Below are 14,348 nucleotides of genomic sequence, written 5' to 3' on the forward strand. Positions count from 1 at the left end.
TCGCATTGTCCTTCAGCTTCCCATCTGCCTTGGGCTTTGTATTAGTGGAATCAGAGCTGCTCACAGTGGCCTCCAATTTCTCCTTTAAGCACTGATAATACTGCTTCTTTAATGGGCAGTTGGGTGCACAATGCCCCTTTCCGCCACACTTGTAGCAGGTAAGATCATCATCTGATTTCAGCATATTCCCTTTGCTCAAGCCATTGCCACGACCTCTATAACTATGATGGCCATGCCCTCAGCCTCCTCCATGACTGCCAGTGATGGCAGCACCGGCTGTTGCAGCCTTATCACCAGACTTTAACATCAAGTGGGAATCAGCCTCTGCATGAAGAGCAGTAACTATTTCTGTTGATGTGACAACCTTGCAAGCAGCACCAGATGCAAGTGTCAAATTGAAAATGTCGACAGCAGTAGTAATTGCAGTGATGATGGGTGCGAATGAACGAGGGATAGATGTGGTAATCACATTGATGTAAGTACAGTCCTCGATCTTGACATTCATCTTCGATAGCTTCTCCTTGAGCTCAGCAAGCTAGTCTAAGTGCTAATGAACCTTATGGTCATTGGAGCACCTAAGCGAGAAAAGTTTTGCCTCTGTCCAGGCCTTGGATGCAGCGGTCGAAGTTCTGAATTCAACCTTCAAGCCAGTCATGACTTCATGTACCTTCTTGACATTCAGGTACTTCTTGAACAGTGAGTCATGGAACTTTCCAGTTATCGCATTAAGCATCTGCTTATTAAGCTTCAGCTCCGCATCAGACATCGGGTCAGCAGCACAATCAAGAAGCTCATCGGTGTCGCAACCACTGGCGGCATGCTTGATACAGCCCAACTAAATCCAATAATTGGATCCATCAGTGGCCAGCTTTGGGATGTCAGAAAATTCCTTGGCAATGGTGGTGGTCATGACACAGGGTAGACAGTGAGAGATAGGCATAATAGGCTGCAGAGATGGTGCACGGGAGCTTGATGATGATGAAGAGGATGATAGTGGCAACGGAATATTGATGAAGTCAGGGGAGAAGAGTGAGCTGTCAATATGTGAGAGGTGTGCAAAGAGTAATGAAGCAGGATATGGAACAAGATCACATAGGTCAGAAACTTCACGACCCTGTTGCTGTAGAAAACGATGAGAGGTGAACGAGTAAGAACTGTGGTCGATGGTAACAGTTTGCTGATAATGAAAGCAGTGCTTCACTATAAAATTCGGGGTGCATGTGTGATGTAAGGGAAACTCCTCAGCTGATAACAGCGAGGCTCATAACCTATCGAAATGCAAGTAGCAATGGAGCAACCCACTCAGGGTTGAAATGGCAAAGCCGGATAAGTGCAGTGGGCACAGTGGAGGGGCAGACAGACTGGAGAGATACCTGTTAGTGACATGACAGTCAACAGATGCACCAGAAGTAGAATTCTCTCTTCATACCTGTTAGTGACATGATGGTCACTGCAGATGCTGTAAGTACGAGTGAATATAATAGGAAGGGGGTACATACATGGATGCACCAGAAGTAGAATTCTCTGGGGCATCCAGTGAGTGAACGTATGGTATATAAGCCACTCGACACTACCTAATATAGCTAGCGGTAGAGCTGAGGCATTAAGTAGTTACAAGAGAAAACAGAAAAGCCGAACCAAAGGTATAACGCACGTTCAGCGAATGTGCTTCAGCAACTTCTCAGACTCCAGATTTCAACAGTTACTGCACAATGTCACAACTTTTCTTCTTCATCTTTCTTCATTATCTTCTGTCCTTCTAAACATCTTGTAACATAATATCTGTATGAAAGAGAAAATTTCAAGTAGAAAGTAAAAAAAAATATGTCTTTTTGAGATTTTTGAGAGACGGAAAAATATTGCAGGAGAACTGAGTAGGGACTTAGAGATTTATAAGAAAAAATTGAAAAATGTTGTGATGTTGAAACATCATGAATGATATACTTGTCCTCCTCCCAACTAAAATGTGACTGTTTTCAGTCAGCAAGGTCAAATGGTGATCTATAATGAAGAGGAGAAAAAAGTTGTGAGAAATTAAACAAGAGAGTAAAGTTAGAGAGAGTCAAACTGTGGAAATGTATGTAGGAAACTGAGAGGAGGTGGTTTGTGAATATAAAACTAAACATCTTCATCATTGTAATCTTCGAAGTCATCTTTCAGCATCACTGCAAGGTTGAGATTTAAATCATCATTATCTTCTTAACTTGTCAACTTCTGCATCTCACAAAGTTGTGATTTGGGAAGGTCAAAGAAATTGTCAGAGAGTGAGAGATACTTTCGCATAAAGTAGGGAATCACTCAAAAAGTGACAATGAGTAGATCGAGTACTAAGCTGTCAAGTTCGCAAAGGATATATGCATCGCCATAATTTCACGAAACAATAATGAGAGGTTTGAGATATCTTGCACGCATTTTGCAATTGAGAGCCTTCTCTATTTAAGTGTTGCGAATGAGGATGAGAGCTCCATGAATAAAATTGTAGTCGCAAATTGTATGATCATGTTCATGCTCAAAACAAATCACGGCTTAGATATGAGCTTCATAGACTTTCGAATAAAGTGTCGTGAGCTGGTCTGAATGCTTCTGCAATGCAATGGTGCAACATGCAATAAAATCAGTGGTAGAGAGAATTGAAGTCAGAGGGGGCTAGAGATATGTCACTTTAAAAATGTTAAGTGGAATGATAGAATAAACTCCAGTAACTGCAAAATAGGGTGAACAACTCATGTGATGTCGGATTGTAATTCTCTTGGACCAAAAGACAGAATGTGCAACTTGTGACCACTTTTTCACATCGCCATCAGCTGTTTTGAATAGCACTTGTCGGATATCAAAGTGAGATCACTCGACAATGCTGTTTGCTCACAAATTGCAGCCACTCATGCAAATATGACTGATATGGTATGAGCCATTATCTGTAACTATTTCACTTATAATCTCAAAATAGGATCCAGTCGGTCTTAGTATATGACATGAGTATCGCCAATCCACATGAGTTATAAGTATGGGTATCTATAAGTATGGATGTGGGTCAGCAGTGAGTAACTCATGAAAACTCATGGGCCATCTTATGGGTTTGTTATAAACATAGGATTCCAGAAGTATGATGGTGACATAACTATATAGTACCTCTATTAGATAATTCAAACCTGGTATCACACACAGCTCAGAAGACTCATCTCATCACTCCAATAGCATGGCAGGTAATGGCACAAAGACTTGCCTACTGCTATTGTACTATGACTTCCACACTGTAACTCATAAAATACCCATGATGGGTCTCGACCTATACAGACCCATAGCTGACCCATACCCAACCCGTATAAAACTCATACCCATGTGATGGGTATGGGTTTTTCATAAGTGTGGGTATACCTTGTCAGACTCATGCTAGACACTAGTTGGTCTTCAAAGCTATAGTTATGTTAGCCAACAATCAGGAAAATGTCTCAGCTTCTGAGCACATCTATACAACTTCAGTAACAAGTTTCAAATGGTACACCATCACATAGGCACTTCAACTGAAAAGCAGTGCTAGCTGGTGGTATGGCTTTTAGATGACTTTAGCCATCACCAGAATAGGAAGTCATGGCTTGACATCTAACAGGAACTCCAAAGATGCTGTCATTTATTACAAAGTGAAGCCTGTAAGCCTTTTAATACTGTTTGAAACTTAGAGCAGCAGTTGCATTACCAGTCTTGAAGTTTAGCAAGATACATACAACCATTCTGATGGTCTGTGAACATTCTGAGAAGTCCAGCATCAGACTTGCCATTTCTCTGTGTAATATATATGCAATGAAGTAGAATACTCACGCGGACACATCCCTTTGACATTACAACCTCCCCACCACTGACCAATGCAGTACTCATAAGACACCGCTGCTTTATGGCAGCACAGACTACATCCTTCCTAGACAGAACCCTTACCACATCAGGAAAACCCAACTTTCTCTTATGGACTTATTTAGACTTTTGGGTCTGACAACCCTTATTTAAGGCCATAAGTGTTCAAATAAGTCGAATTTCAGACACTCAGAGAATATGCCTTAAGCCCTTTTTGTCCTTATGTCCTTAAATAAGGACCATAAGTTCATTTAAGTTATTTAAGTGCCCTTTTAAGGAAAAGTGGGGTTTTCCTGATGTAGTGCATATTTTAGTATACATTTGTGACTGTTCCTCGGCGCACTTGCTCACCTACTTGCAGTATAAATACACAGATTTCATGATCATCAAATATTCTGCTGTTCATCCTCATTCAAGCTCAAAAAGATTGTAAATATGCCACAAAGGATACCTACAAAGTAGCTAAATGGTGGGACCAAAAATGAATGGTCAGGCATAGTACGTGAGCACCTGTGCAGAGCCTCCAATGGAGTCAGGGGATGGGGCTTGCGCCGCTACAATCTAAATAAGTCCCTAAGAAAAGTTGGGTTTTCCCGATGCACATTCTGTAGACATTTCGTACTATACATACGTGGAGTAATGAGCAAGCTAATGTGACTTCTGTAGCAGAATTTCCCGACACTCGAAATAAATATCGGGATTCTCACGACTCTTGACTGTAAAGTACACAGCCATTTTGGCCAGAGTCCAGGCTGAGATCCGGGTCCAAATATCGCGTGATGATCCCACGACTCTTTCCGGATCTGGCACGGATATCACCCAGATAGAAATCATCATATCCCAGGAGACTCCGGGGAGAGCGAGAGCTGTGAGACCTCAGCAAGTGATCTCCCGCTGAGCTCGGGAACATGCAGGGCACGGCTCCTCATCGTTGTTTGTTTCCATAACAGCTGCGCGGCTTGTTATATTGCAGTTAAGGGTGTAAATAACAAATATATTGGTTTTCTGTATGCTACAGGACACTACAGGACGCTATTGTAGGAGCTACAGTACTACACTTGTATACGGTGTAGCATGGGCATTCACCGTGCCACACTGTGGAGCACTCTCCGCGGCCCGTCAGATTCTGTGAGATGGTGACCCCATCACCTAGCGAGCAAGTGTGCTAAACTCGAGGAAGAGTAGAAGTGCACACCTCGGCGACAGACACCCTTCGCGGGGTAGTCAGCAGGGCACAGAGGTGGGGTATGCACCGAAAGGCACCTCGTACAGGGTATTTGCGCATTTGGGCAGAGATGACATTGGTGCAGGAGCCGGCACAACAGCCAAGGCCAGACGGACACAGTTGGTCACAGCCCAACTTGCCAGAGACCAAGAAGTCCAGCACAACAGAGAAAACACTGCAGAAGAAAGGCACTTGAGCTTGAAAATGTGCAATGGGCGGTAGAACAGAACAAGGACTGCGCTGGAACGTGGGCGCGACCAGGACGAATGACAAGAAGAGAAGTTGGAGGCTTGGTCAAGGAGAGAAGCAGACTTTGACATCAGACCATGCCGGGAAAAGACGTGGCGTTCCAGTGGTTCCCACGGTTGACGCCGCCAGGCAGATTTTGGGGGAAATCTCAGCGAAGTCTTCATGGAGGGCAAAGCTCAGCAGGAGTGTGAACGGAGGATATCAGGCTGAGAGCAGCGAGTTATCCGGGAGATATCCCGCTCATAATGTCCCAAAAATGTCCGTATGATGCCAATCTGATCTTTTTGTAAACTGTCTTCTGATCTCGGAAATTGACTATCTACCCGAGCTTTGGCCTAAACGGCGGTGTAAGTTCCTCCGGCGTGGTATCCGAAGTTTGCAGCATGCCACTTTGAGTCAAGTGCAACTTGAACAAGACAAGGTCTGACCGTCTTCATCCAGTGGGTTTGCATCTTATCCTGAATCCCGGTTACCTCTGCATAGTTAAAGGCGGACATCCTCTTCATCCGATCCGAATCCGATCCCCGATCTAGCGTACTTTATGTTGTATGGAGCATCTTGAAGACTCCAATGGTGCGTTCGGATTGAGGTTAACACCCCTGCAGCCTCATGACATGTCTTGTTCTGCCAGACCCAACGGGCAGCCGTAGCTTGGTAATATCAGCGGGTGATTTTACACCAGTTGCGGATGAGCAACGCACCTCTGAATGCCAGAACGCCAAGCATCCAATACACAGGCTTCCCGTCGAACTTCTGACAGAAATTTTCCTCGATTTGACTTATTCCTATCCACATTATTGGTCTGGTGCTTACGTATCTCTTGGAACTGCTCCGCTTCTGTTATGCAGGGTATGTAGCTTGTGGCGCCGAGTCGCACTCAGGACGCCTGCCCTCTGGTGCTGCTTCAGTCTCACCTACGCCTCATCCTTCTTTCCTTTCATTGGTCCAAAGTTGATGCAACATTGGCTTCAATGCTCCGGCTCGCTTCCTCTCCGCTTCACGTTTGCTTGGTATCAAGATTACAGACCTGCAAACCACATATCCGACGATGTCATTGTAGAAATGTTCCGTATATTCGCAGAATACATTACCCGCTGGGAAGAGGTCACTATATCGACACATACTCCGTTGTCACAACTTGCACAGCCTAGTTCTCCTGCACCTCTCCTCCGTGTCTTACGTCTAGAGGGCCCAGAGGTCGGCCGCGTGATGCCGTTACCTTTCACATCTGCTCCCCAACTTCGCTCTCTCCGTTGGTTTTTTTCCGAGAGGATTTCGGGCCCGCTGCAGTCCATTAGAGGCGTTCCTTGGGCACAGCTAACGGAGCTGCAGCTGGACAACGCGCTGTCTTTATACCAGTGTTTCAAGCTCTTGAGGATGTGTCCCGCACTAGTTCAGTGCTGCCTTCTGGTCAGCAATGCGGACCACAATAATTTTCCCGAAAACTTGAGGATAACACATTCTACTCTGCGCGACTTCGCGATCACAGTATTCACTGATACTTCTCCACTTCTCCAATCCCTTGTACTCCCTGCACTGCAGAAATTCGAGGTGGAGAACCACCTCGATTACCTGCATTCGGTCCTAGTCCTTACGCCATCCATTCAAGGCGAAATGATGGCCCTCCTGTCGAGGTCGGCGTGCATTCTCAAAACTCTCCGGATGACAAACATGACGCTCACTTCAGCGGAATTAATTGATTGTCTTACGCAAACAGGTGCCGAGCTCGAGGAGTTTAGGTTGGCGTATTCACGACGGTGGCCGGTGGTCACAGATGGTGTACTTGAGCGACTCACGTACCGAGCCCCACCCGTCGCTCCGTGTCTGTGTCCCAATCTCAAGTGCCTGGATTTGGACGGTTGTTTGAGTTCAACAGATGGTGTGCTCGCCGCGATGATCGAGTCGCGGTGCCGCGGGCCATCTGTCATAGCGCGACCAGTGGTCTCGCTACAAAAATGCTCTGTGGTCCTGTCTCGTGCGCAAGACGTGGACATGGATGCAATGATGAGATGGAGGGATAATGGGTTGGCGATGGATGTCAGGGTGCAACCTGTTGAGGAGGATGACGATGTAGGCATACTGTCCGTTTTAGCTTCATCGCATAACTGACGATGAGTTCCAGGAAGAGTACTACTGATAAGAACATTTTGGCTCCTCCTGCGCAGAATCTTTTCTTTCAACAAGAAAATGTTTGTTAGGTTTTGGTTTATGTCTGCAGAGATGGAACAATTACTATCATCCCCGAATAGCAAAATATTCTCCTCCACCAGTCTATGCACTCGTCTCTCTTGTGATTCGTATCCAGCTCGATATCTTTTCGTGGACAAGATAATCCTTACGGCCTTTAGTTTGCGTCCGCAAAGACAAAACAATTGCTACGATCCCCGGATACCAGCGTATTCACATGTCCTATGCTTTTCTTTTCTTTACAATCGTCCGTCGGAGCCTCTCGTGATTCGTATTCAGCTTGATATCCCACTACTGTGTCTACCGTGTATTTCCTAGGCAAAAATTGCTAACATTGATCTCCAATGTCGTCGAATAACGACCATTATTTAATTCCTGTCTTCGCATGATCCGATTCGCAGGTAAGAGTAGAATAGTAGGCACAACAAACAACAGCTCGTAAGTAGTAGGAACACATCCACGCAAATACTCAAACAAAGGGGGTAGCATGAACACTGGTATACGAGATGTACTATGCATCTCAAGTCAGCCTGGCGCACCCCGCCCCCAGATCTAATTGTACACGGCCCCGCTCCGCCCCGGCAAGCGCATTGCACCTGCGTGCAATCGCCCGCCCGCCATCGCCATGCAGTGAATCAACCGGCAGGATCGCTCGTTGCGGGCCGCCGTGTCTGCATCGACGCACGCTTATGCTTCTTGAGCACCTTCGCTGCGTGCCGCTCGTCCTCGTGTGCAGCCAGCGTATCTCCCCGCCGAGCCTTCGATGGCAGCGTGTGGCTCCGCGTCACACTCACCGCAGAGCTCTCCGTGCGCGACGGCGGCGATTCAAGTACGGGTGACAGCCCGGCCGCAGGCTGCAATTTATCTGTCGGCGCACCAAATCGGGACGGGAGAAAAACAAATCAGCGTCGCGATCGGAAATCGGGACCAGCGCCCACAGGGCGCACACGCACTCACCGCCGCCCGCACGCTCCGTGGTCGTGCGCCGTCGCGTGATGCGGCGCATCGACGCGTCCTTGTTCACGAGCTTCCACCCGCCGGGCTGCTCCTCGTCCGAGCTCGGCATGATGTCGACGGGCTCGCCGAGCGCCGTCGGGCCCTCGGCGGGCCGCGCGGGCGGCGACGGGATGTCAAGCATGAACCAGTCCTGGTGCGCGATCAGGAACTCGAGCACGTCTTGGCTCAGTTGGTGCTCGGGCGGCGAGAGCTCATGGCTCGGGTGCGCGATCAGGGCGGGTCGGAAGATCACCGCGAGGTCTGTGGGGGAGAGGGTTAGGTGGAACGCGGTGTGTCAGTTTTAGTGCGTCAGCGGCACGGACGAGGAGCGGGGAGCGCACGCACTCTTCGCGGTCATGAGGTTCTTGTCCGCCTTGCGCGCGAACACGGAGAGGAGGTCGAGCACGTATAACAGTAGGTACTGGTTCGCGCGCGGCATCGACCGGATCAGCCGCTTGTACGTCGCGATCACCTCGTCCTGGTTGTGGGGGTTCTTCGCTGGAGAGTGCCGTCAGTCGCGCTACATCGTGGCTGCACGCCACGGCTCACCGAGGGCATCGCGGAACTGGGCTCGAACGTCAGCCGTGCACCGCATCAGACATGTGCAGCACTCACATAATGGTACATGTCGTGGGGTATCACAGATTCCTGTGCAGCACGTTCAGCGGTCACCAGGAGGAGGCAGGACGCAGACGTACGGGCATTTGTGTGAGAAATCTCCGGAACACGCTCGCGACGTCGTGCGTCGTGTAATATTCCTTTTTCCAATCAATGTTCTTTCCGTACTGCCCCAAAATTAGGAAGAAAAAAAATAAGTCGCGCCCAGTGCAACACGCAACTACTAGCACGCACTCGCGGCGGAGACTCAAACTGCGCCTGCAGCTCGCGCATGCGCTTGTTCGAACCATTCACGCGAAACGTACCCTCCACCTCCGTCGCTGACTCAAACGCATCAGTGGGATAACATAGGTAACGCTTCGGAAATGTGCGCACCGGTTTCCTTGAGGTAGAGCCCGCACTTGGCGACGACGACGGGGATGTACCCCCACACGTACAGCTCGCCGTTGGCATTCGCGGTGGAGATCTGCACGCTCGCATACTTAAGACTCTCCTTCAGTGGCTTGCCGAACACTACGTTCTCCCCTGCTACAGGAATGGGTGTTAGCGATTACGAAGTGGACAAGAGGGACACGGCATCGTCTGTGGAGCCTGCACCGGGGAGAAGCTAACGATGAAACATGAGAGTGAAACAAAGTTCACAGAAGAAAAATTGAGGCCAGATGGACTGATGCGAGGTATCAAAATTCCAGAGAGCCCAGAACTACTCGGAGGGAGTCGCTCCAGAACTTGAGACAGTACACCATACCCACGTCCGTGAATATTAAACCACGAGACGGGCACCTTTAGTATGATAAGAACATCCATCAACAGTAGACTCCGACGTCCAGAGCAATAGATCATGCAGCAAGGGAAACTGAGAGCAGAAAGTCACGTTCGCGATAACCGGCATAGCGAGGTCAATTATGCCAACCAGGAGACTGCAATACCGCGGAGGTCACGATCGGCTCAGAGGGCGCCGTGCTACGATCGGGAGTACGGAGTCCACCGCTGCGGATCGTAAGGAAAATGCATATGCGCGCAAGTCGCATAGAGGTTGATGCGCCCATCGAATACAGGACCGGAAGAAAATCGCACAGGCAGTCGTAGCACCAGCAAGAGCATAGAGATGTCGCCTAAGTGGGTCGGGCAACAGCATGCAACCAAGAAAGTCACAAAATATTCTGTCAAAATGATAACTTCCATACGAGCCCGGGTGGGTCATAACGCACTGAAAGAGTGAAGCATACGCAACAGAACGCCAGCCGGACCATAATCGACGAAGACAATGGAACTGTGCATCTCATCATAATACAAGTCCATAGCGAGCAGATCAGAGTCCTTCCCGGCGGCTGTCAAGCCACGGGATACTGCGAAGGACCCTCAATGTAGCGTAGCTTAACTGCAATCATGCAGACAGTACGCTGACGCATCATCGAGGGTCTGACTACGACATGAATATCCCGACGTCAGCAGGTGTATCCCGATTCGCATCGGCGGGCGACGCTCCACAGTCCGCGCGTGCAGACAGACGAACAACGCCGTACCCAAGTCAAAGAAGACAGTAGAAATAACGGGGACTCGCCTTTCTTCTCCTCAGCCTCCTTTTTGGCGCGCTGTGCGAAGGTGAAGGTGTTCCACCAGGACTTGAGGCTGGCCTTGGTGGGCGGGTGAGAATCGTTTGCGGTCATGAGGGGCGCGGGGAGCTGGTTCGGAGAGAGGCGATGGATGGAGCCTGTTGTGTTTGAGCGTCGGCGGTGGCCCCTTGGGAGAAGCCCCAGGAGGGGTCGGCGTCGGCGTGAGGCCAGGGTAGTGTTACTGTCCAGAACGAGTCCCACGGCTGTGTCTTCTCCCGGTCTCCTCTCGCTCGCTCGTGCGTACGGTCGTTGTCCCAGAAGATGGCCGCAGCGTCGTTCAGACAGAGAGAGAAAGAGCAGACGACGTGGGGGAAAACGGAGATGAGGATGGACGAGGACGAGGACGAGGAGCAGGCGGCGGCGGCATCGCGATCTGTACGCCAAACACGCAGCCATCTCGTTCCCCATGACCTTGCCGCAGCCACTGACGAGTTGTTTCAACACAGCTCTCGTTCTTTCTCACTGCAATATCTTCTGCCCGCAAACTCGTCTCTCAACAAGAATATTCACTTGATCTACACGACGTACGTCATCCGCAGGCGGCATATATGCTACTTATCCCACATTCACCACCTCGCCCTCTATCCAGCGGACCCAAAGCGACACTGCGTGGACGTACTGGTGAGTCTGCATCACTCGGGCTTCGCACAGCATCCTCTTGAATCTCGGCTGCATCACCTGTACTCGACTCTTTGATGGCACGCCCTGCTGTAATGGTTTAATATTGGAGGAAGTCAGTGCCGACCCACCGTAAGTCTAACTATCAATAAGTACGTTATCGCCCGTTGCCTAGTTGGAGCGCCTGGCCCCAATCTGCGCAACTACTTACTCTGTACGATTCGTTGCGGAGGTATGTCGATCATTTTCTCTGTCCGCAGCCGCAGTCGCGATAGTACTTGCTCAGGGCGCTCCTCGGATTCTCGTCGAGCCTGGCGACACCTTCCTCGGACGTCCTGACGCCGGCGGTGAGGTCCAGTCGACCCGCCGTCGGCTGGTCCTCCGTTGTCGTGCAGAAGTTGCGCAGAGGAGGCCGCAAAGATCGAGCCTGGTCACCGAGCCCCGTGATTCCGCAAAGCCTCCCTGGAGCAGTGTCGTTGTGAGGAAGGTTATGTGTGGAGCTGTATGCCGAAGATTCATACACTCGTCTCTCCAAATCTGGCGGAATACAGATGAGATGATATCTTTATCCCGTGCACGCGCCGTTCAACGTTCTTAGGACGAGGCCATGTACCTACTGTACAACTTCCTTCACAATGTCATTCAACTGTACCATAACACGGTATAAAATATAACGTACGAAGGAGACAAAATAAACGAACGAACGTGCCGGAAACATTATCCGAACCAAGAAAAATATTCCAAGACACTGCGCTTCAAAAACAACCGCTATTCAATGGTGCACCAAAACGCAAGCTCGAAGAACATCAACGTACAGCAGCGCTCCACAACCACGACCGATTCATACAAGTCCCCGTCCGCCCATCCGCACCGTATCCCCGACCGCCCGTACGAGCTCCTCCCACAGCGTGCCGAGCACACCCTTGCCCTCCGCCGCCCTAAGTCGCCGGCGCACCCCCTCCGCGGCGGCCACATGACCCACAACTGGCGTCTTCGCGCGCCGGCGGCGGAAGAAGAACGACAACACGGGAAGCGCGATGCAGAATACGACGAACGCAGTGAGCTTCGTGCGCGGTGGCGCGAGAAGCGCTGCGAGCCACGCCCGGGCGAGGGCTACGATGCTCTGCTGGCCCGTTGCGCGCTGCGCGAGCTCTCGCTCTGCGGTAGCGTCCAAGTGCGCGCGAGAGTGCGGACGGCGGGCAACCGGGTGTGCAGGCATGCCGGGCGGTGTTGACCTCTCGGGTTGGAGCACAGAGCGCGCGGGCGGCGATGCCGCGCCCCAGACGTGCTCTATGGGATCCTGTCTCTTCGTCTCTGTGCGGCTCCGCGAGCGGGGCCGGCGCGCGGAGGTGGGAGTGATGGTGCGTGATGTTGTTGTAGAGGATATGGACTGGGTGGAAGTCGAGTTCGTCAGGGTGCTTGTAGGGGTGAGCCCTGCGAGCCGCCCGGGGCGGGGTGTGCGCGGTGTGGCGGTGTGGGTGGATGTGCTGGAGGAAGAGGTGGAAGACGCATTTGATAGGGCTGGTGAGGGGGAGCGCGATGGGTAGGAGAGCTTTGGGGATGCTGAAGGGAGAGGGGTAGAGGCGCGCATGGTGAGCGTTTGCGCCCGCAGGTTTTGAAGCGACGTGAGCATGTACTGAAAAAGATGAGGGTAAGTCTTGCAAGATCAAACACTACACCCGAATGCAAGTGTACAAGATCAGAGCAAACTGAGCAGCTATGATGATCATTTCCAGCAGAGATAGCACAGTGCGAAGATAGACGTGACATCACTCTTCATACACGAGCGAGAAGCAGGAACTCCCGAGGATTTCTGAACCGGAGGGGTACGCTCAGAACTACTCGTTACTGTGAGCACAATCACTATTCCCCGTGCTGCAGCCTCGGACAGAAGTCGTCTATCCACTCCCTTCCAACCCTTAGTTATAGGACAGAACAAAAAGCGTACCTTGCGCGTTTCCGCAGGAAGCTGACGCTCGTACTGCAAGAAATCTTCTGCGTAATCCCACTCCTCCAGGCGCGGGAGTACGTGCAGACAATAGAGCTCCAAGACCTTCGCATAACCTTCGGACTTATCGGAGTCCTGTGCCGGAATGTGTCTAGCGAGCCAATCTTCTATCATACCTCGCCCAACATGGGTGCACTCGAGTTTGAGACTCGCAAGGGCGAGGGTCACGAGTATCTGTGCAGGGAGGAACGCCGACGACGGCTTTTGGAACGGCGTGGAGGGGGTGAAAAGCTGAAGAGAGCGTGTGTGCACCGTGGCGAGGAAAGACTCTGGCGAGAGCATAAGGTTCGCCCTGAGCGACTGCGGGAATGAGTCCAAGTCGTGCGTGGGTGGCGGAGACGCATACAGCGTCGTCTCAAACGTTACACGTAGAATATCCCATTTCCGGCGTTGCGTGGAGATCGCGTCTGGCGCTGGCGAGACAGGCGGGTAGATGATGGCAAAGGCAGACAAGAGCAGGGAGTGGGTCAAAGCGACATTACGCTGGAGAAACGCCCGCGCTGCGCGGGGGTAGAGCGAGCGGAGGGTGGCTAGTGTCGAGTCGGCCGAGGTCGACGACGAGCTCGCCTTCAAAGAGAGCGTCTGGGGCGTGCTCGTCGCTGTCGTCGTCACGGCTGTAGGCATGCTTGGAGACGAGGTGGAAGAAAGGGAACAGCGGCGGAAGGACTTTGGTGAAACCCACAGGCTCCGAGTCTCACCTGATTCTTTCAAATGGGAAGAGTTGCCGGATCCGGAGCCTGCTTTCTCACGTGCCACGTGAGCCACTTCATATGTCCTGGCAGTGGCCGTCGCCGAGATCACCTTCACAGTCGCATGATATGCTGCTGCTCTTCGTGTAACGTTCACTATTCATGACTACGTGCAAGGAATACCTTACCTAAGTCTGACCGTCCGAAAGGGCGAATTCACGTCCGTATAATGTAACTGCATCGTCGAAAGTTTCCCGACGAAGTCACTGACGTGGATCCCTGTCCAATATCTACCA

At 50.8% G+C, this 14,348-nt stretch overlaps 3 protein-coding genes across 3 annotated transcripts; 1 reads left to right on the plus strand and 2 right to left on the minus strand.

Annotated features, from left to right (window-relative positions):
• Positions 1-5,868: 5,868 nt before the first annotated feature.
• Positions 5,869-7,457, plus strand: SCP_1200840 (hypothetical protein; the record flags this gene model as incomplete). The annotated part of the gene is made up of 3 exons (XM_027762971.1): positions 5,869-5,893; positions 5,952-7,390; positions 7,443-7,457. 3 exons carry the CDS (start codon positions 5,869-5,871, stop codon positions 7,455-7,457), a joined length of 1,479 nt encoding a protein of 492 aa, XP_027618772.1.
• A 685-nt stretch (positions 7,458-8,142) lies between these two features.
• SCP_1200850 (Rho-GTPase-activating protein) lies at positions 8,143-10,791 on the minus strand (the record flags this gene model as incomplete). The annotated part of the gene is made up of 9 exons (XM_027762972.1): positions 8,143-8,372; positions 8,465-8,764; positions 8,849-9,001; positions 9,053-9,068; positions 9,119-9,151; positions 9,202-9,288; positions 9,356-9,441; positions 9,497-9,646; positions 10,686-10,791. The coding sequence occupies 9 exons, from the start codon at positions 10,789-10,791 to the stop codon at positions 8,143-8,145; spliced, it is 1,161 nt and encodes a 386-aa protein (XP_027618773.1).
• Positions 10,792-12,196: 1,405 nt separating this feature from the next.
• Positions 12,197-13,987, minus strand: SCP_1200860 (hypothetical protein; the record flags this gene model as incomplete). Its single annotated transcript, XM_027762973.1, has 2 exons — positions 12,197-12,991; positions 13,304-13,987. The coding sequence occupies 2 exons, from the start codon at positions 13,985-13,987 to the stop codon at positions 12,197-12,199; spliced, it is 1,479 nt and encodes a 492-aa protein (XP_027618774.1).
• Positions 13,988-14,348: the final 361 nt, after the last annotated feature.

The sequence above is a fragment of the Sparassis crispa genome (assembly GCF_003851025.1).
Source record: "Sparassis crispa DNA, contig_000010F, whole genome shotgun sequence".
In the NCBI taxonomy this organism is placed as follows: Eukaryota; Fungi; Basidiomycota; class Agaricomycetes; order Polyporales; family Sparassidaceae; genus Sparassis; species Sparassis crispa.